At 37.4% G+C, this 13,826-nt stretch overlaps 1 protein-coding gene across 7 annotated transcripts in view; it reads right to left on the bottom strand.

Moving 5' to 3' along the window:
• The window catches only part of RRAGB (Ras related GTP binding B), a 51,320-nt gene extending 48,843 nt beyond the window's left edge, over positions 1 to 2,477 (bottom strand). For 2 of the 7 annotated variants that reach the window (XM_082609548.1, XM_082609549.1), the window contains exons 1-2: positions 1,676 to 2,324; positions 817 to 850 (exon numbers count right to left, since the gene is read on the bottom strand). In XM_082609548.1, the coding sequence (XP_082465674.1) occupies positions 817 to 850; positions 1,676 to 1,767 (126 nt within the window). In that variant the 5' untranslated portion in view covers positions 1,768 to 2,324. Of the gene's footprint in view, positions 1 to 816; positions 851 to 1,675; positions 2,339 to 2,393 lie in introns of those variants that run through there. The other 5 variants (XM_082609553.1, XM_082609552.1, XM_082609554.1 and 2 more) reach the window with 5 other exon arrangements.
• Between the last annotated feature and the right edge of the window lie 11,349 nt (positions 2,478 to 13,826).

Below are 13,826 nucleotides of genomic sequence, written 5' to 3'. Positions count from 1 at the left end.
CTGCAAATGGCAATATTTCATTATTTTTTATGAGCTTTTGTTGTTTAAGAAATCTTACTTTAATAGCTTATGAAAGACTTACCAAGGCTAACTGTATTAAGTACTAATCTAAGTGCTCTACCTGCATTTGCTTGTTTAAAAACTTCATAATAATTCTATGAGACAGGTAACCTTATTATCACCATTTTATAAATGGAGAAACTGAAAGCCCAAAAGATTCAGAAACTTACTCTAGAACTGTGCCCTTATCGATTCTTCTTAAACCCAAAGGTGAGGCACAGTACCATAAGAGCACAAGGGAAGGAGTGTCCAATTCCATTTGGAGAACTCACATGAAACCTAATAGTGATAACATTTGAGTTGGGTTCAACATAAATGTGCAGGCAGAGGCCTGTGCAGTGTGTGTGTATGGCTTGCACAAAATGCAAATTAATTTGTAAACTTGGAGAAAAACAGATTCTGCGTGGCTATGATAGGGTGCAAAGGTGTGGCTGATGGTTTAGTCAGGAATAGATTTTTAAAGGGCATTCTATGAGATGAAAGCTTTTGGATTGTATTCTATGGGCTTCAGGAAGTTACAAAAAGTTCTTAAGTATGTGAATGACTTACTTAGATTTCTATATTAGAAAAATTAAATCTGATAGCAAAGAAGGGGACAAGAGTCAGGGAGAGCATGTAGAAGGTTCCTACAACAGTCAAGGAAAGATGACCACAGATATGACCACAGATGACCAGAGATATGACCACAAATATGCTTCCTGAACAGTAACTTCTTACCTTTACCTTCATGTTTTTGATGTACCTAACACATCTTACCTTTTTCTTCATGGCTGTATTTGGTAGCACCCACCTGCAGATATAAACCAAAAGACAGAGTTTCCATGATCCAGTTGCCTTAGAAATTGGAATTAATGTAGAGGTGCAAAAGAGCACATTTAGTACAACAGCTGAGTACAGCTGTGTGGGGGACCTCAGTTAGGTAGAGGCCCTCATTTTCCTAAATTATAAAACTGGGTTTATGCTCCCTCTACCTTAATTATGTGCTCAGGAAATAGCTCCTAGGAAGATTTATTTAGGAATATAAATGAGCCATTAAAATTCAAGATGCAATATTTTATCACCTTAAAAAATTTATCAAAGCAATATTTACAAATGCTTTAATAAATCAAACAATATTGTCATATTTGAATATCCTGTTTTTCAAAGTCAGCATATTTCTAAAAATCTTAAGTCCTTCAGGTGTCCTTCCAAGTCATATTTCACTCATCACAGGCACAAAGTATATAAATTCTCAAATTCAGGTATAAACCGGCACAGAAAGCACTCTCGAGCCACTGATCTCTGCCCAGGAAAAGCCAACCCTCTTCCTAGTCTTCTTATCGTCAACATGATGACGTAAAATCTCCTTTATTGACAATTCAAAGCAATTCAGAACTGCCTCCTCAATTAGAACACTTCCCCCTCCCCGGAGTGATATCAGGCCTGTCCTAAGGATTGTTTCTCCCCAGTTAGCAACCAGACCTCTTGCTAGTTTATCCAATCACCAAAAGCAACCTTACTGATAAATCGAAAGAATTTATCATAGGTGGGGTATTCTAATTCACAATACTCTCTTCAGTTAGAACGTCCCCCCTGCCCCCTCCCTTCCAGCTTTGACTTAATACCCTTCACCCACCCAAGCGATCCTTCCGGTTCCCCTATGGGAGGATCCATTCTCGTCCCCAGATTCTCTTTCTCCATCTTTTTCTCAGAGTCAGATTCTTCCATCGTGCAACAAGTCCTTTCCAGTCCCTTCTAAATCCGCAGTACTCTTTTTTTTTTCCTGTTCACCCCCTCAGCCGCCTATTCTCCTTGCCTGCGGCCCTCAGGCCTGCTCTAGTCTTGCCTCCACCTTTGTCCACTGGGGGGCTGCTTTCCCCACCGTTACCTTTACCGCCTCGAACTTGGCCTCAAGGCACCGCCGAGCTGGCCAGCTCAACGGCTAAGTGATTCGGTGATGCAAAGGAAGAGGTGGAGGATGAGAAGGAAAGAGGGATGGGTGGGGGGGTTCGTTTCGCGTTTGGGCCTCAGGCCCCAAGGTCTCGAAACCCAAAGGGGACTTCACCCGCAAAGAGGTGGGGACGAGGAAGGCGGAGGTGGCATAAAGAACAGACCCGTGCCGTAGGCACTAAGCGATGAATGCCTCAGTCGGCTCGTTTTCCCCGAGCCTGGCCGCTCGGGAGAGTCCGCCGGAGGTTGCGGTGGCTACGACCTAACCGCCCACCCTTCAGGAGCGCAGGTACCTCACCGCAGCCACCCTACTGCAGGCCAGGATCACGTGGACACCTGCCGTAAACCCGGAGCTTGTCACGTGACTGCCGCTTCTCTAGGGGCGGGTGGGCTGAGAAGAATACCATAGAGATTGCGCGGAGAAAGAGCGCCGCCTGTCGCCGTCACGTGACCCGGGCTCTTACAAAGCCACAGGCTTGGTAGGGCGCTGCCAGCTTGAAGGGGCGTTCATTGTAGGCCACCTGGTGCCACGCCCCGCCTGCCGCGGGGAATTAAAGGAGCCGGTTGCAATTTTAGTGCCTCAAAGCTGGCCTTTTTTTTTTTTTTTTTTCTAACTGCTATTTCATTCACCCTTAACGTTTTTCAGTGGGGAAGGCCTAGCATTGTCTTTTTTTCTCCCTGTTTTTTAAGTCTTTGTTTTCCTGTTTTTGTTATTAGCCCCGTCCTTGTAACTGAGCTTGTAATTAAATGAGTTAATACATCCAAAGTGATTACAACTGTGTCTTTCACGTAGTGCTCAATAAAAGTAATTATTGCTGGAATCAGGTATTCATCAGGAAATTTAGGACTTATCTCCCCACTTTAAAACTGAAAGGGAAATGAATTATCATACACCATAGTAAAAGTCAATAGACAAAATCTAGAGTTGATGATTGAAGGACTACTGGTAGGCATATACATACTGTATTTAGATACAGAGACTACAAGATAAAACGGCTGAAGTAGTTTAAAGGGGTTGCTTCTGGAGAGGGGCAGGAGATAGGAAGTGAGGGGACTGTTGCTTTTCATCTTATTCTCTTTTGTGATATATATATATATATATATATATATTTAAACCACATATATATGTGATATATATATACTTATATATTTATGTATTTAAACCACATGTACATATTCCTTGAAAAGAAAGGAAAGAAGGACTGGAGGGAGAGGAGGAAGGACGGAAAGAAAGAAAGGGAAACTGGACAAAAATGGGGTGCTGTCTTGCCCCCAGACGTCCCCATTTACCCTCCTATATGATCCTTTCTTACCACAACTGATATGCCTCAAGAAAAATTCATTGTATTCTGACCATGATTCCTTGGCCCTATCACTTGCTAAATCTTCTTCCTCCTCTCTACCACCCGACCACAAACCAGCTCCTGTTCTAATTTTCCCTGTGTGGTGAAAGACCCTGAGTCCCAAACCAGGAAGTCATTTTATTATTTTTTTTCTTCCCGTTTTATTGAGATGTAATTGGCACACAGCACTGTATAACTTTAAGGTGTACAGCATAATGATTTGACTTACATACATCATGAAATGATTATCACAATAAGTTTAGTGAACATCCTTCATCTCATATAGATACCAAATTAAAGAAATAGAAAAAAATTTTTTTCTTTTGATGAGAACTCTTAAAATTTACTCTCTTAACAACTTTCAAGTATGACAGCAGTGTTAATTATATTTATCATGTTGTACATTACATCCTTAGTACTTACTTGTCTTATAACTGGAAGTTTGTACGTGTTGACAGCCTTCATCCAATTCCTCCTCCCCCCACTTCCCGCCTCACCTGGCCTCTGTAACCACAAATCTGATCTTTTTTGCTGAGTTTGTTTGTTTAACTCATTCAACAGTGAATTTATATTAATGATTTTTCCACCTTAAGAACTGCATATGTACACATTATTTCTCAAAATACAAACTAAGGAGGGTACCAAAAGGAAAAATTATCTCATATTTAGTCAAAACAGAAAGAATCACTTTCAAAATTTTGAGTGTACATATGTATACTAGTACATATGCTTTCATATTCTACTTCTTTATATTCATTTGTCACTTATTTAACAAATCTTCATTGAGTGCATATGCTAGGCACTGTGAACACAGAGATCAAGCCATGATCCCTTCTTTCAAGAAGCTTTCAGTCCAGATAGGAAAAAATAAATAAAAAGAAAATTAAACTATAGTGTGCTAAGTACAGTACGAATGGAAAAGGGGGAAAGGAGGTTTCAAGAGAAACGTAAAAATAGTTGGGAAGAATCTCGAAGTAGATGATTCCTGTGATTGGCTTCTTTGAAGAAAATATGGATCAACCATTTAAGAAAGAAAAAAGAATTTTACAAGCAAAAGAAGAAGTATTTGCAAAAGCAAAGAAACAAATTAATATGCTATTTTTATGTGTTGCAAGTAATTTAGTATGAGTAGAGCATAGTGTATAGGAATATGGTAACATATCTAGAAGTCAGGGGCCAGAAACCCACTAAATATTGTTGACATTAGATTTTAATACTGAAGAGGATAGAAAAACACAAAAAGGTTTTAAGTAGACAGCAATGATCAGATTCACAATTTAAAGAGATAAATCTGCAGGAGTTTCAAGACTGGGTAAAATGGGTAAGAGGATGATGACATCAAAGGTGGCTGCAGTGGTCTACATCAGGGGTCCCCAACCCCCAGTGCCAAAAAGGTTGGGGAACGCTGGTCTACATGGTAATAACGAGGGTCCTATTGAGGTATTACCACTGCAGATGGAGCCATGTCAACAATAGAACTGGCAGGACTCAGTAACCAATTGGAAGTCTCTGGCCTAGGGATACAAGTATTTTATGATGACTTCAAGAGTTCTTGCTTGGTGAAGTGGTTGATGTAGGAAAAAAGAGGATGTGGGAAAGATTTATTAATTATCGTCTGATAAATGCAGTTATGGAAATTTTGAATTTGATGGGCTTACAGTTTTATCCAATCAGATCACTCTAATGAAGAGTTTAATTTGTGGATTTTATCTAAGAGGAAAGACTCAGACTGGAGATAAGCAATTTGTTATTGACAAAAATGTGTATTCTTCTATTTGGGGGGAGTTATGTGTTATATATGTCCATTTGATCACCCCTTTTGATTTTTTATGAAGAAAAATATTTATATTTGCTTTGCCAATATTTTGCTTAGGACTGTGTACCTATGTTCTCAAGTAAGGGTGCTTTTTAAGTTTCTCTTTTTTTGTTGTTTTAGATTATCCTTATCTAATGTTATTATTAGAGTTATGTTTGTCTCATGAAGATTGAGAGATTATTTCTTTTTCTCTCTCTGTGAGGATTATATTAAAATTGGATTATTTATTCTCGGATATTACCATTTCAGGTATTTTCTTTGTCAGAAGATGTTTAACACATTCAACTTCTCTAATGATTTTTAAGACTATTCAAATTTTATATATATACTATATATATTACATATGTGTATATATAATATACATTATATATATAGTTATAGGTTTTACATTTATAAAGTTTTATATATATAGTTGTCAATTTTAACATATTGCTTTAAAATGAATATATCTATTTCATCTAAGTTCTCTAATACACAGGTATGCAATTGTCCATAATATCCTTTTAATCTTTTTTTTAATCTCTGAAATATCTATAGTTAGGTCTCTCTTCCCAACCTTCATGTTGTTTATTTCAATTAAGTCAACAATAAACTTCACAAGCCGGACCAATATACTTTAGAGAATGAAAGGAGATGCTATTACTTATACCATAACAACAGGTGTCACCCTAGAGTATCACAGCAAGATGGGACATATGGCCTCTGGGTGAATATCTAGTTAGCTTCATATTCTTGATATTTGGCAGTGACACTTATTTTTTATCTGACATTTCTTTTAATTTAGCCATTCTCATGGTTGTGCCATGCAAAGTGTTTTAATAAAAAATAAAATTAGGCATATCATTTAAAATTAAATATTCAATGCAATGAAAGGATGCTGTTATCCGTATTTTATAGCCTGTTCTAAATACTAATTATTAAATAAGATTATATGTAACTTCTTTGTGAAAATCTATCTATATTACAATTGATAAGAAATGAATAGATAGCATTCATTGAGGATTTACTGTATATGGACCTCGTGTATTCCTCATTAAAATATGTGTCCAATATTATCTCCACTTGAAAGACAATAAAACCTGAGGCTAATTTCGCTCACAGTGCCATAGTTGAGAAGTGATGGAACTATAATCCAACTTGGGTCTCTCTGAAATTTTCCAACTCAGAGTTACTATTTAGGATACTAAAAATTCCCAATAATAAGTAAATAATCATTCTATATTCAAAAAACTTTTCAAAATATAATTAGCTGTGAAACTTGTCTTTTTAATATTAAAAAACTGCCTTTGTCTTATTAACATTAGTGAAATATTATTCATTGAAAAATTTTAAGTTATCTATTCCATATTAAGATACATAAATGCCTAGGAATTCTTCCATTAATGTTTGAGGACTTTCAATCACTCATTCATTTCAGCTAAACCTCAGAATGAAGCACATTCTACTGACAGTGCTAAGTAAAGTTCTGATTGCTAGACATACAATGTTGAACTAAAGAGAGACATCTCCCACTTTCAAGAAGCTTTAATTGTAGAGGGAGAGCAGAAACTAATGAAGTAGGGAGAGCAGAAAATAATGAAGTAAGCCAACATATAATGAAATTTAAAGTAGTAATTAGTTCTACAAATAAATAACAGTGAAGTAGTATGAAGACATAAAGAGTGACCAACAAGGATGTGATCATAGATCAGACCTGAATGAACCAATGGAGAAAGTCCCGTGAAATTCTGTAGCTAGCATGCCAGGCCAGGGGAATAGAATGGGCAAAGGCCTCCCCACAGGTGGAAAACGACAAGTGCTTTCAGTTTGGCAGCAAGACAGTAAGCAACAAGCATGCCAGGGGATAAATTTAGAGAGGTAAGATATAAGATTCCACTCAAAATGAAATGTTAAACATTTTCTGTTTTGTTTATTACTGAGAACTATGCACAATATGCTCCTTGCCATATCTGACCACTTGTTATCCTTCAAATTCATGACATTCCTGCTATCGCTCATACTCTGGAAGAAGCAAAATATACTTGGTAGTAAGAGCCTGTATATCCTCTTCAGAACAGAAGCTGAAGGGAGATTGATAGATGCAGGATAGATAGGAGAGACACATCCCAAATTGAGGGTCGATAATAACTTTGCAGTGTGTCAATTTCTCTAGGCTAAACTATGCTCCCAAGAATTCTTTCTAGTATGTGCCTGAATGGGGAATAAAGGACAGTTCAAAAAATATTCTTTTGCAATGGTTTAAAGAATGAAAGTAGCCGTGTGCACACGCACGCACACCCACACAGCTTCTCCCAGTCAAACGAATCTTCAGTTGTTGCTCTGAAGGGAGTTTTGCAGATGTAATTATCATTCCTAATCAGTTGACTTACTTACTTTATTTATTTATTTGTTGGGGTATAGTTGCTTTACAATGTTGTGTTAGTTTCTGCTGTACAGCTAAGTGAATCAGCTATACGTATACATATATCCCCTCTTTTTTGGATTTCCTTCCCATTTAGGTCACCACAGAACACTGAGTAGAGTTCCCTGTGTTATACAGCAGGTTCTCATTAGTTATCTATTTTATACATAGCAGTGTATATATGTCAATCCTGATCTCCTAATTCATCCCACCCTGCCTTTCCCCCCTTGGTGTCCATATGTTTGTTCTCTACGTCTGTGTCTCTACTTCTGCTTTGCAAATAAGTTCATCTGTGCCATTTTTCCAGATTCCACATATATGTGTTAATATACGATATTTGTTTTTCTCTTTCTGACTGACTTCACTCTGTAAGACAGTCTCCAGGTCCATCCACGTCTCTACAAATGACCCAATTTCATTCCTTTTAATGGCTGAGTAATATTCCATTGTATATATGTACCACATCTTCTTTATCCATCCATCTATTAATGGACATTTAGGTTGCTGTTTTTTAAGTATAATTGACCTACAACACTATGTTAGTTTCTGTTACACAACATAGCAATTTGCTATTTCTGTGTATTTTAAAATGATCTCCATGGGAAGTCCATACAAATCTTTGTATGTCACCATACAAAGATTTTACATAGTTATTGGCTATATTCCCCACACTGTACATTTCATACCCATGACTCATTTGTTGGCAACTGGAAGTTTGTACCTCTTAATCTCCCTCACCTATCCTTCCTGATGATTATGTTTCAAAGGAATGGCTCTCAGATCCTTGAGAAAGACAATTCTGAGTTGTAGTGGATACATATTCACAGTTGTAAGCTCTTTTGATTAAATGCTCTGAAAAAAGTAGGTCAGGGTCCTGTCATCAGGCTGGACCAAACCGTAAATTCTCCTTGCAGTGTTGAGATTTCTCAAGCAGGCTTTTTAATGAGGGTAGGGGTGGGGTCAATTGGGAATTGGGGGTCATCCTAGGGGCTTGGCAAGTCTCTTGATGCAGGGGTTTGGACAGAGTTATGTGCTGAGACTTCTGCAGTTCTCATTAGTCCATTTTCTACAATCTCTATGCTCCTCCCTATACTTACTGCTGCTGTTTTTGTCCCAGCTGTTATAATATCTGCCCTGGATAATTGCAATAGCCTCATAAGTGATTTTCCTACAGTGGCAGTTTCAAAGGAGTTTGGAGTGGGTGGAATAATCTTCATCAATCATCTCACCCTTCAAAAAGCATTCAATGTAATAATATGTGCTTGTTATGTAAAGGCAGCTTTCAATATATCCTTCAACCCCTACTAACACCAGGGTTCACCAGCCACATTGCTCCCTTAAACCACTCTTTTATAGAAAGTCACTGTCTCCCTGTTGCTAGTCTCCATTTCCTTCTCCAAACCATCACACTTTTGCCCATTCTCACTACCTCACTCAAGTTCCATGTGTAAAAGGTGAAGAAATGGAGAAGGGATGAAGAAGAAAAGGGGAAGAAGTTGGGAGATGGGAAAAGGGAAGGAAGAGAGAAGAAAGGAGAAGAGAAAAGAAGAGGAATAGAGGTAGGAAGATGGGAGTGGAAGAAAGGGATTTGAAAAAGATTGAGGAACTAAACCAAATTAAGAGTTGATTCCAGAGAATAAATAAGACTGTTGATACAATGCATTCCTATACGGTCTAGAAGTTAAGATTCTGGTTTTCACCCAAGTATCATTGGTACTCACTTTTACATTTTCATTAAAGAGTCTTACATAGATAGGAGATGAAGGTTACTTTTTATTTATGTCAAGTTAAGTTTTAGACTTTTTATTATAGGTTCTTTTCCGAAGGTGTTGATTAAGCTCTGTGGAGTTATTCATGTGTTCGTGAAACAAATATTTATTGAACAGTGCCAGGAACTGTGTTAGACGCTAGAGGTACAAACATTCCTTTATTTCAGGTACCACTTCCTGTCAGATGCTTATATCTAACACCTCAGCTTCACTATACTCATACACACTTATATACACATACAAACATATCAGCATTCCATCTGTCCAGACACCACCCCATATGTTTTTAACCATCCATCTCAGCAAGAAAAAGTAATATAGTGCCCCTAGATCCAATAAGATGTGTTTCCTTTTATTCCCTAAGTTCATTCTAGTCACCTTATCCTCAACCACACCCATGGGTCTCCAATTCCAAAGTGTCCCTCATAACTTCCCTGCCTTTCTTCTCCTCCAAACTTCCCTTCTTCCTCTGTTCCCATAGCTCGCTGTTACTGCCCAGAGTCCCATGAGCTTATTCCTACATCCTGTGGGCAGCTCTTTCTTCTGCATTCCCACTCCTTTGCTTGAAATATCAGGAAATAATCTCTCAGTTAACTAGACTTAAATATTTGATGAATGAAAGTCTAATGGAGGGACTTCTGGTTTCCTGCCCAGCACGTAAGGAGCTTATGAGTTGCTACACAATACTAACAACAAGTAAAAGGTTGAGCAAACTGAAAAACCAACAAGACTTCTTGGATTCATCAGAGACAATGAAGTCACAGGGCAAACTGCTTCCATTAAAATTGTAGAGAGAGATGGATGGATACAGAGAATGATAACTCTTCAGAGCAGAAACCCACACAGAGACCTCTGTGGGAATTGCCACCAGGGTAGGTAAACCTGAATTTTAATTGACAATTTTCTGGAGGCTCAGTGTGGACAAATCTGAAAGTTAAAAACTCCAAAACAGCCTAGTCATAGTGGGAGGCTCCACACTTTTGTGAGTTTTATCCCCAGGAGTTCTACCAGGTCCTCACAGTGAATATCTCCTGCTACTGGCAGTGGGAGAGGAAAAGTAACCATTTTGAAATAAACTAGAACTTTCTGTCCTTCTTAACAAGGCCTCTCATCAGGAGAATCTATTTTACTAGAGCATAACCTACTGGAGTATCATCAGCGCCTTGCCTACATGAGGGAAATTTTTGAACTACTCAACTGTGAATTTAAAATAACTATGATTAATATACTAAGAGCTCTAATGGAAAAATAGATAATATGCAATAACAGATACGTGATCTAAGCAAAGAGATGGAAATTTTTAATGAAGACTAAAAAAAGGCTTGAGATCAAAAGCACTGTAACAGAAATGAAGAACGCCTTGTTTGCACTCATTAGTAGAGTAGACATGGCTGAGGAAAGAATCTCTTACCTGGAGGATATGTAAAAAGAAACTTCCAAAGCTGAAAAGCAAAGTGAAAAAAAGACTAAAAGAATAACAATAATATCCAAGGACTGTGCGATAACTACAAAAGGGGTAATATATGATAATGGGAATATAGAAGGAGAAGAAAAAGAGAAAGAAGAGGAAGCAATATTTGAAGCAATAACGACTGAGAATTTTTCCTAACTTCATGTCAGACACCAACTCACAAATTCAGGAAGATCAAAGAGCACCAAGCAGGATAAAGGCCAAGAAAAGAAAAAAAAGTGTACTGCTAAGTATATCATTTTTAAATTACATAAAAATCAAGGATAAAGAAAAAAATTTCGAAAGAAGCCAAACACCCCCACACAACTTATCTATAGAAGAGAACTGTTAAGAATTACAATTCACATCTCCTCAGAAACCTGCAAGCAAGAAGAGAGTGGAGTGAAATAGTTCAAATGTTGAGAGAAGAAAACCCACCAACCTAGAACTCTGTACCCTACAAAATTATTCTTCAAAATGAAGGAGAAATAAAGACTTTTGAGACAAACAAAAATCAGAGGAAATTTGTGACCAGTAGATCTGCATTGCAAGAATTGTTAAAAGAAGATCTTCAAAGAGAAGAAAAATGATATAGTTCAGGAACTGAGATATAGATAAAGAAGGGAAGAACATTAAAGAAAGAATAAGTGAGAATTTATTTTTCTTACTCTAACTGATTTGCTAGATAGCATTTTTTCAAAATAATAATAGCAGTAATATATTTGATGATTATAACATATATAAAAGAAATGAATAACAACAATGAGACAAAGAATGGAAGAAAAGAATTAGGAGAATTTTGTTATTATAAGGTACTTGTACTACTATACCGTGAAGTAGTATAGTGTTATTTAAAAGTGAAATTGGATTAGTAGTAAAAGTATATTGCAAAATCTAGGTCACCACTAAAATAAATTTTAAAAGAAATAAACTTAATATGCAAAGAAAGGAGAGAACATGAAATGAATTAAAACCACAAATGGCAGAAAAAGAGTGGAAAACAAAAATAGGAAAAAAGAACAAGGGCAATAAGTAGAAAACAGTAAAACGTATGGTAGATCTTAATCCAGTATATCAATAATCACTTTTCAAGTTGATGGTATAGGGCTTCCCTGGTGGCACAGTGGTTAAGAATCCACGTGCCAACGCAGGGGACACGGGTTTGATCCCTGGTCCGGGAAGATCCCACATGCCACGGAGCAACTAAGCCTGTGCACTACAACTACTGATCCTGTGCTCTAGAGCCCTTGAGCCACAACTAGTGAGCCCACACACCACAGCTACTGAAGCCCGCATGCCTAGGGCCCCTGCTCCACAACAAGAGAAGCCACCACAATGAGAAGCCCGAGCACCACAACAAAGAGTAACCCCACTCACTGCAACTAGAGAAAGCCCACGTAGAGCAACGAAGACCCAATGCAGCTAAAAATAAAGTAAATAAAATAAATAAATTTTAAAAAGAATATTGCACATTTTATAATAAATAGGTTACATCTCATACATTCTGTGCCTTTGAAAAAAAAATTGATGGTATAAATCAAGCAAGAAGACACAGGTTTTCAGAATGGATCAAAAAACAAGATCCAAGTACATGTTGTTATAGAGAGGAAAAGGTTTTTCTTAATCCTCTCAGGGACCATGGCTGGATCTGAATATTAAATTAACAATTACAGACTAGCAAAGGAAAAGCATGAAATTTAATATGTTTTATGTGACATGGGAGATTTCATAAGGAAATAAACACCTGAAGAAACACTTAGACCTCAGAATTATTTTTCTTAACATCTTTATTGGAGTATATAGCTTTACAATGGTGTGTTAGTTTCTGCTTTATAAAAAAGTGAATAAGCTACACATATACATATATCCCAATATCTCCACCCTCTTGCTTCTCCCTCCCACCCTCCGTATCACACCCCTCTAAGTAGTCACAAAGCACTGAGCTGATCTCCCTGTGCAATATGGCTGCTTTCCAATATATATGTCCATGTCACTCTCTCACTTTGTCCCAGCTTACCATTCCCCTTCCCTTGTCCTCAAGTCCATTCTCTATCTCTGTGTCTTTATTCCTGTCCTGCCCCTAGGTTCTTCAGAACCTTTTTTTTCTTTCTTTTTTTTTTTAGATTCCATACACATGTGTGAGCATAGGTTATTTGCTTTTCTCTTACTGACTTACTTCACTCTGTACGACAGACACTAGGTCGATCCACCTCACTACAAATAACTCAATTTCGTTTCTTCTTATGGCTGAGTAATATGCCATTGTATATATGTGCCACATCTTCATTATCCATTCATCTGTCGAAGGACACTTAACTTGCTTCTATGTCCTGCCTATTGTAAATAGAGCTGCAATGAACATTGTGGTACATGACTCTTTCTGAATTATGGTTTTCTCAGGCGATATGCCCAGTACTGGGATTGCTGGGTCATATGGTAGTTCTATTTTTAGTTTTTAAGGGACTTTCATACTTTTCTCCATAGTGGCTGCATCAATTTACATTCTAAACAACAGTGCAAGAGGGTTACCTTTTCTCCAAACCCTCTCCAGCATTTATTGGTGGTAGATTTTTTGATGATGGCTATTCTGACTGTTGTGACATGATACTTCATTGTAGTTTTGATTTACATTTCTCTAATGATTAGCGATGTTGAGCATCCTTTCATGTGTTTGTTGGCAATCTGTATATCTTCTTTGGAGGAATGTCTATTTAAGTCTTCTGCCCATTCTCGGATTGGATTCTTTGTTTTTTTGATATTGAACTACATGAGCTGTTATATATTTTGGAGATTAATCCTTTGTCACTTGTTTCATTTGCAAATATTTTCTCCCATTCTGAGGGTTTTCTTTTCAGCTTGTTTACGTTTTCCTTTGCTGTGCAAAAGCTTTTAGGTTTCATTAGGTCCCATTTGTTTATTTTTGTTTTTATTTCCATTTCTCTAGGGGGTGAGTCAAAAAGGATCTTGCTGTGATTTATGTCATAGAGTGTTCTGCCTATGTTTTCCTCTATGAGTTTTAGAGTGTCTGGCCTTACATTTAGGTCTTTAATCCATTTTG

This window comes from Mesoplodon mirus (assembly GCF_964341445.2).
Source record: "Mesoplodon mirus genome assembly, chromosome: X".
In the NCBI taxonomy this organism is placed as follows: domain Eukaryota; kingdom Metazoa; phylum Chordata; class Mammalia; order Artiodactyla; family Ziphiidae; genus Mesoplodon; species Mesoplodon mirus.
This window is presented reverse-complemented; position numbering and strand designations above follow the sequence as displayed.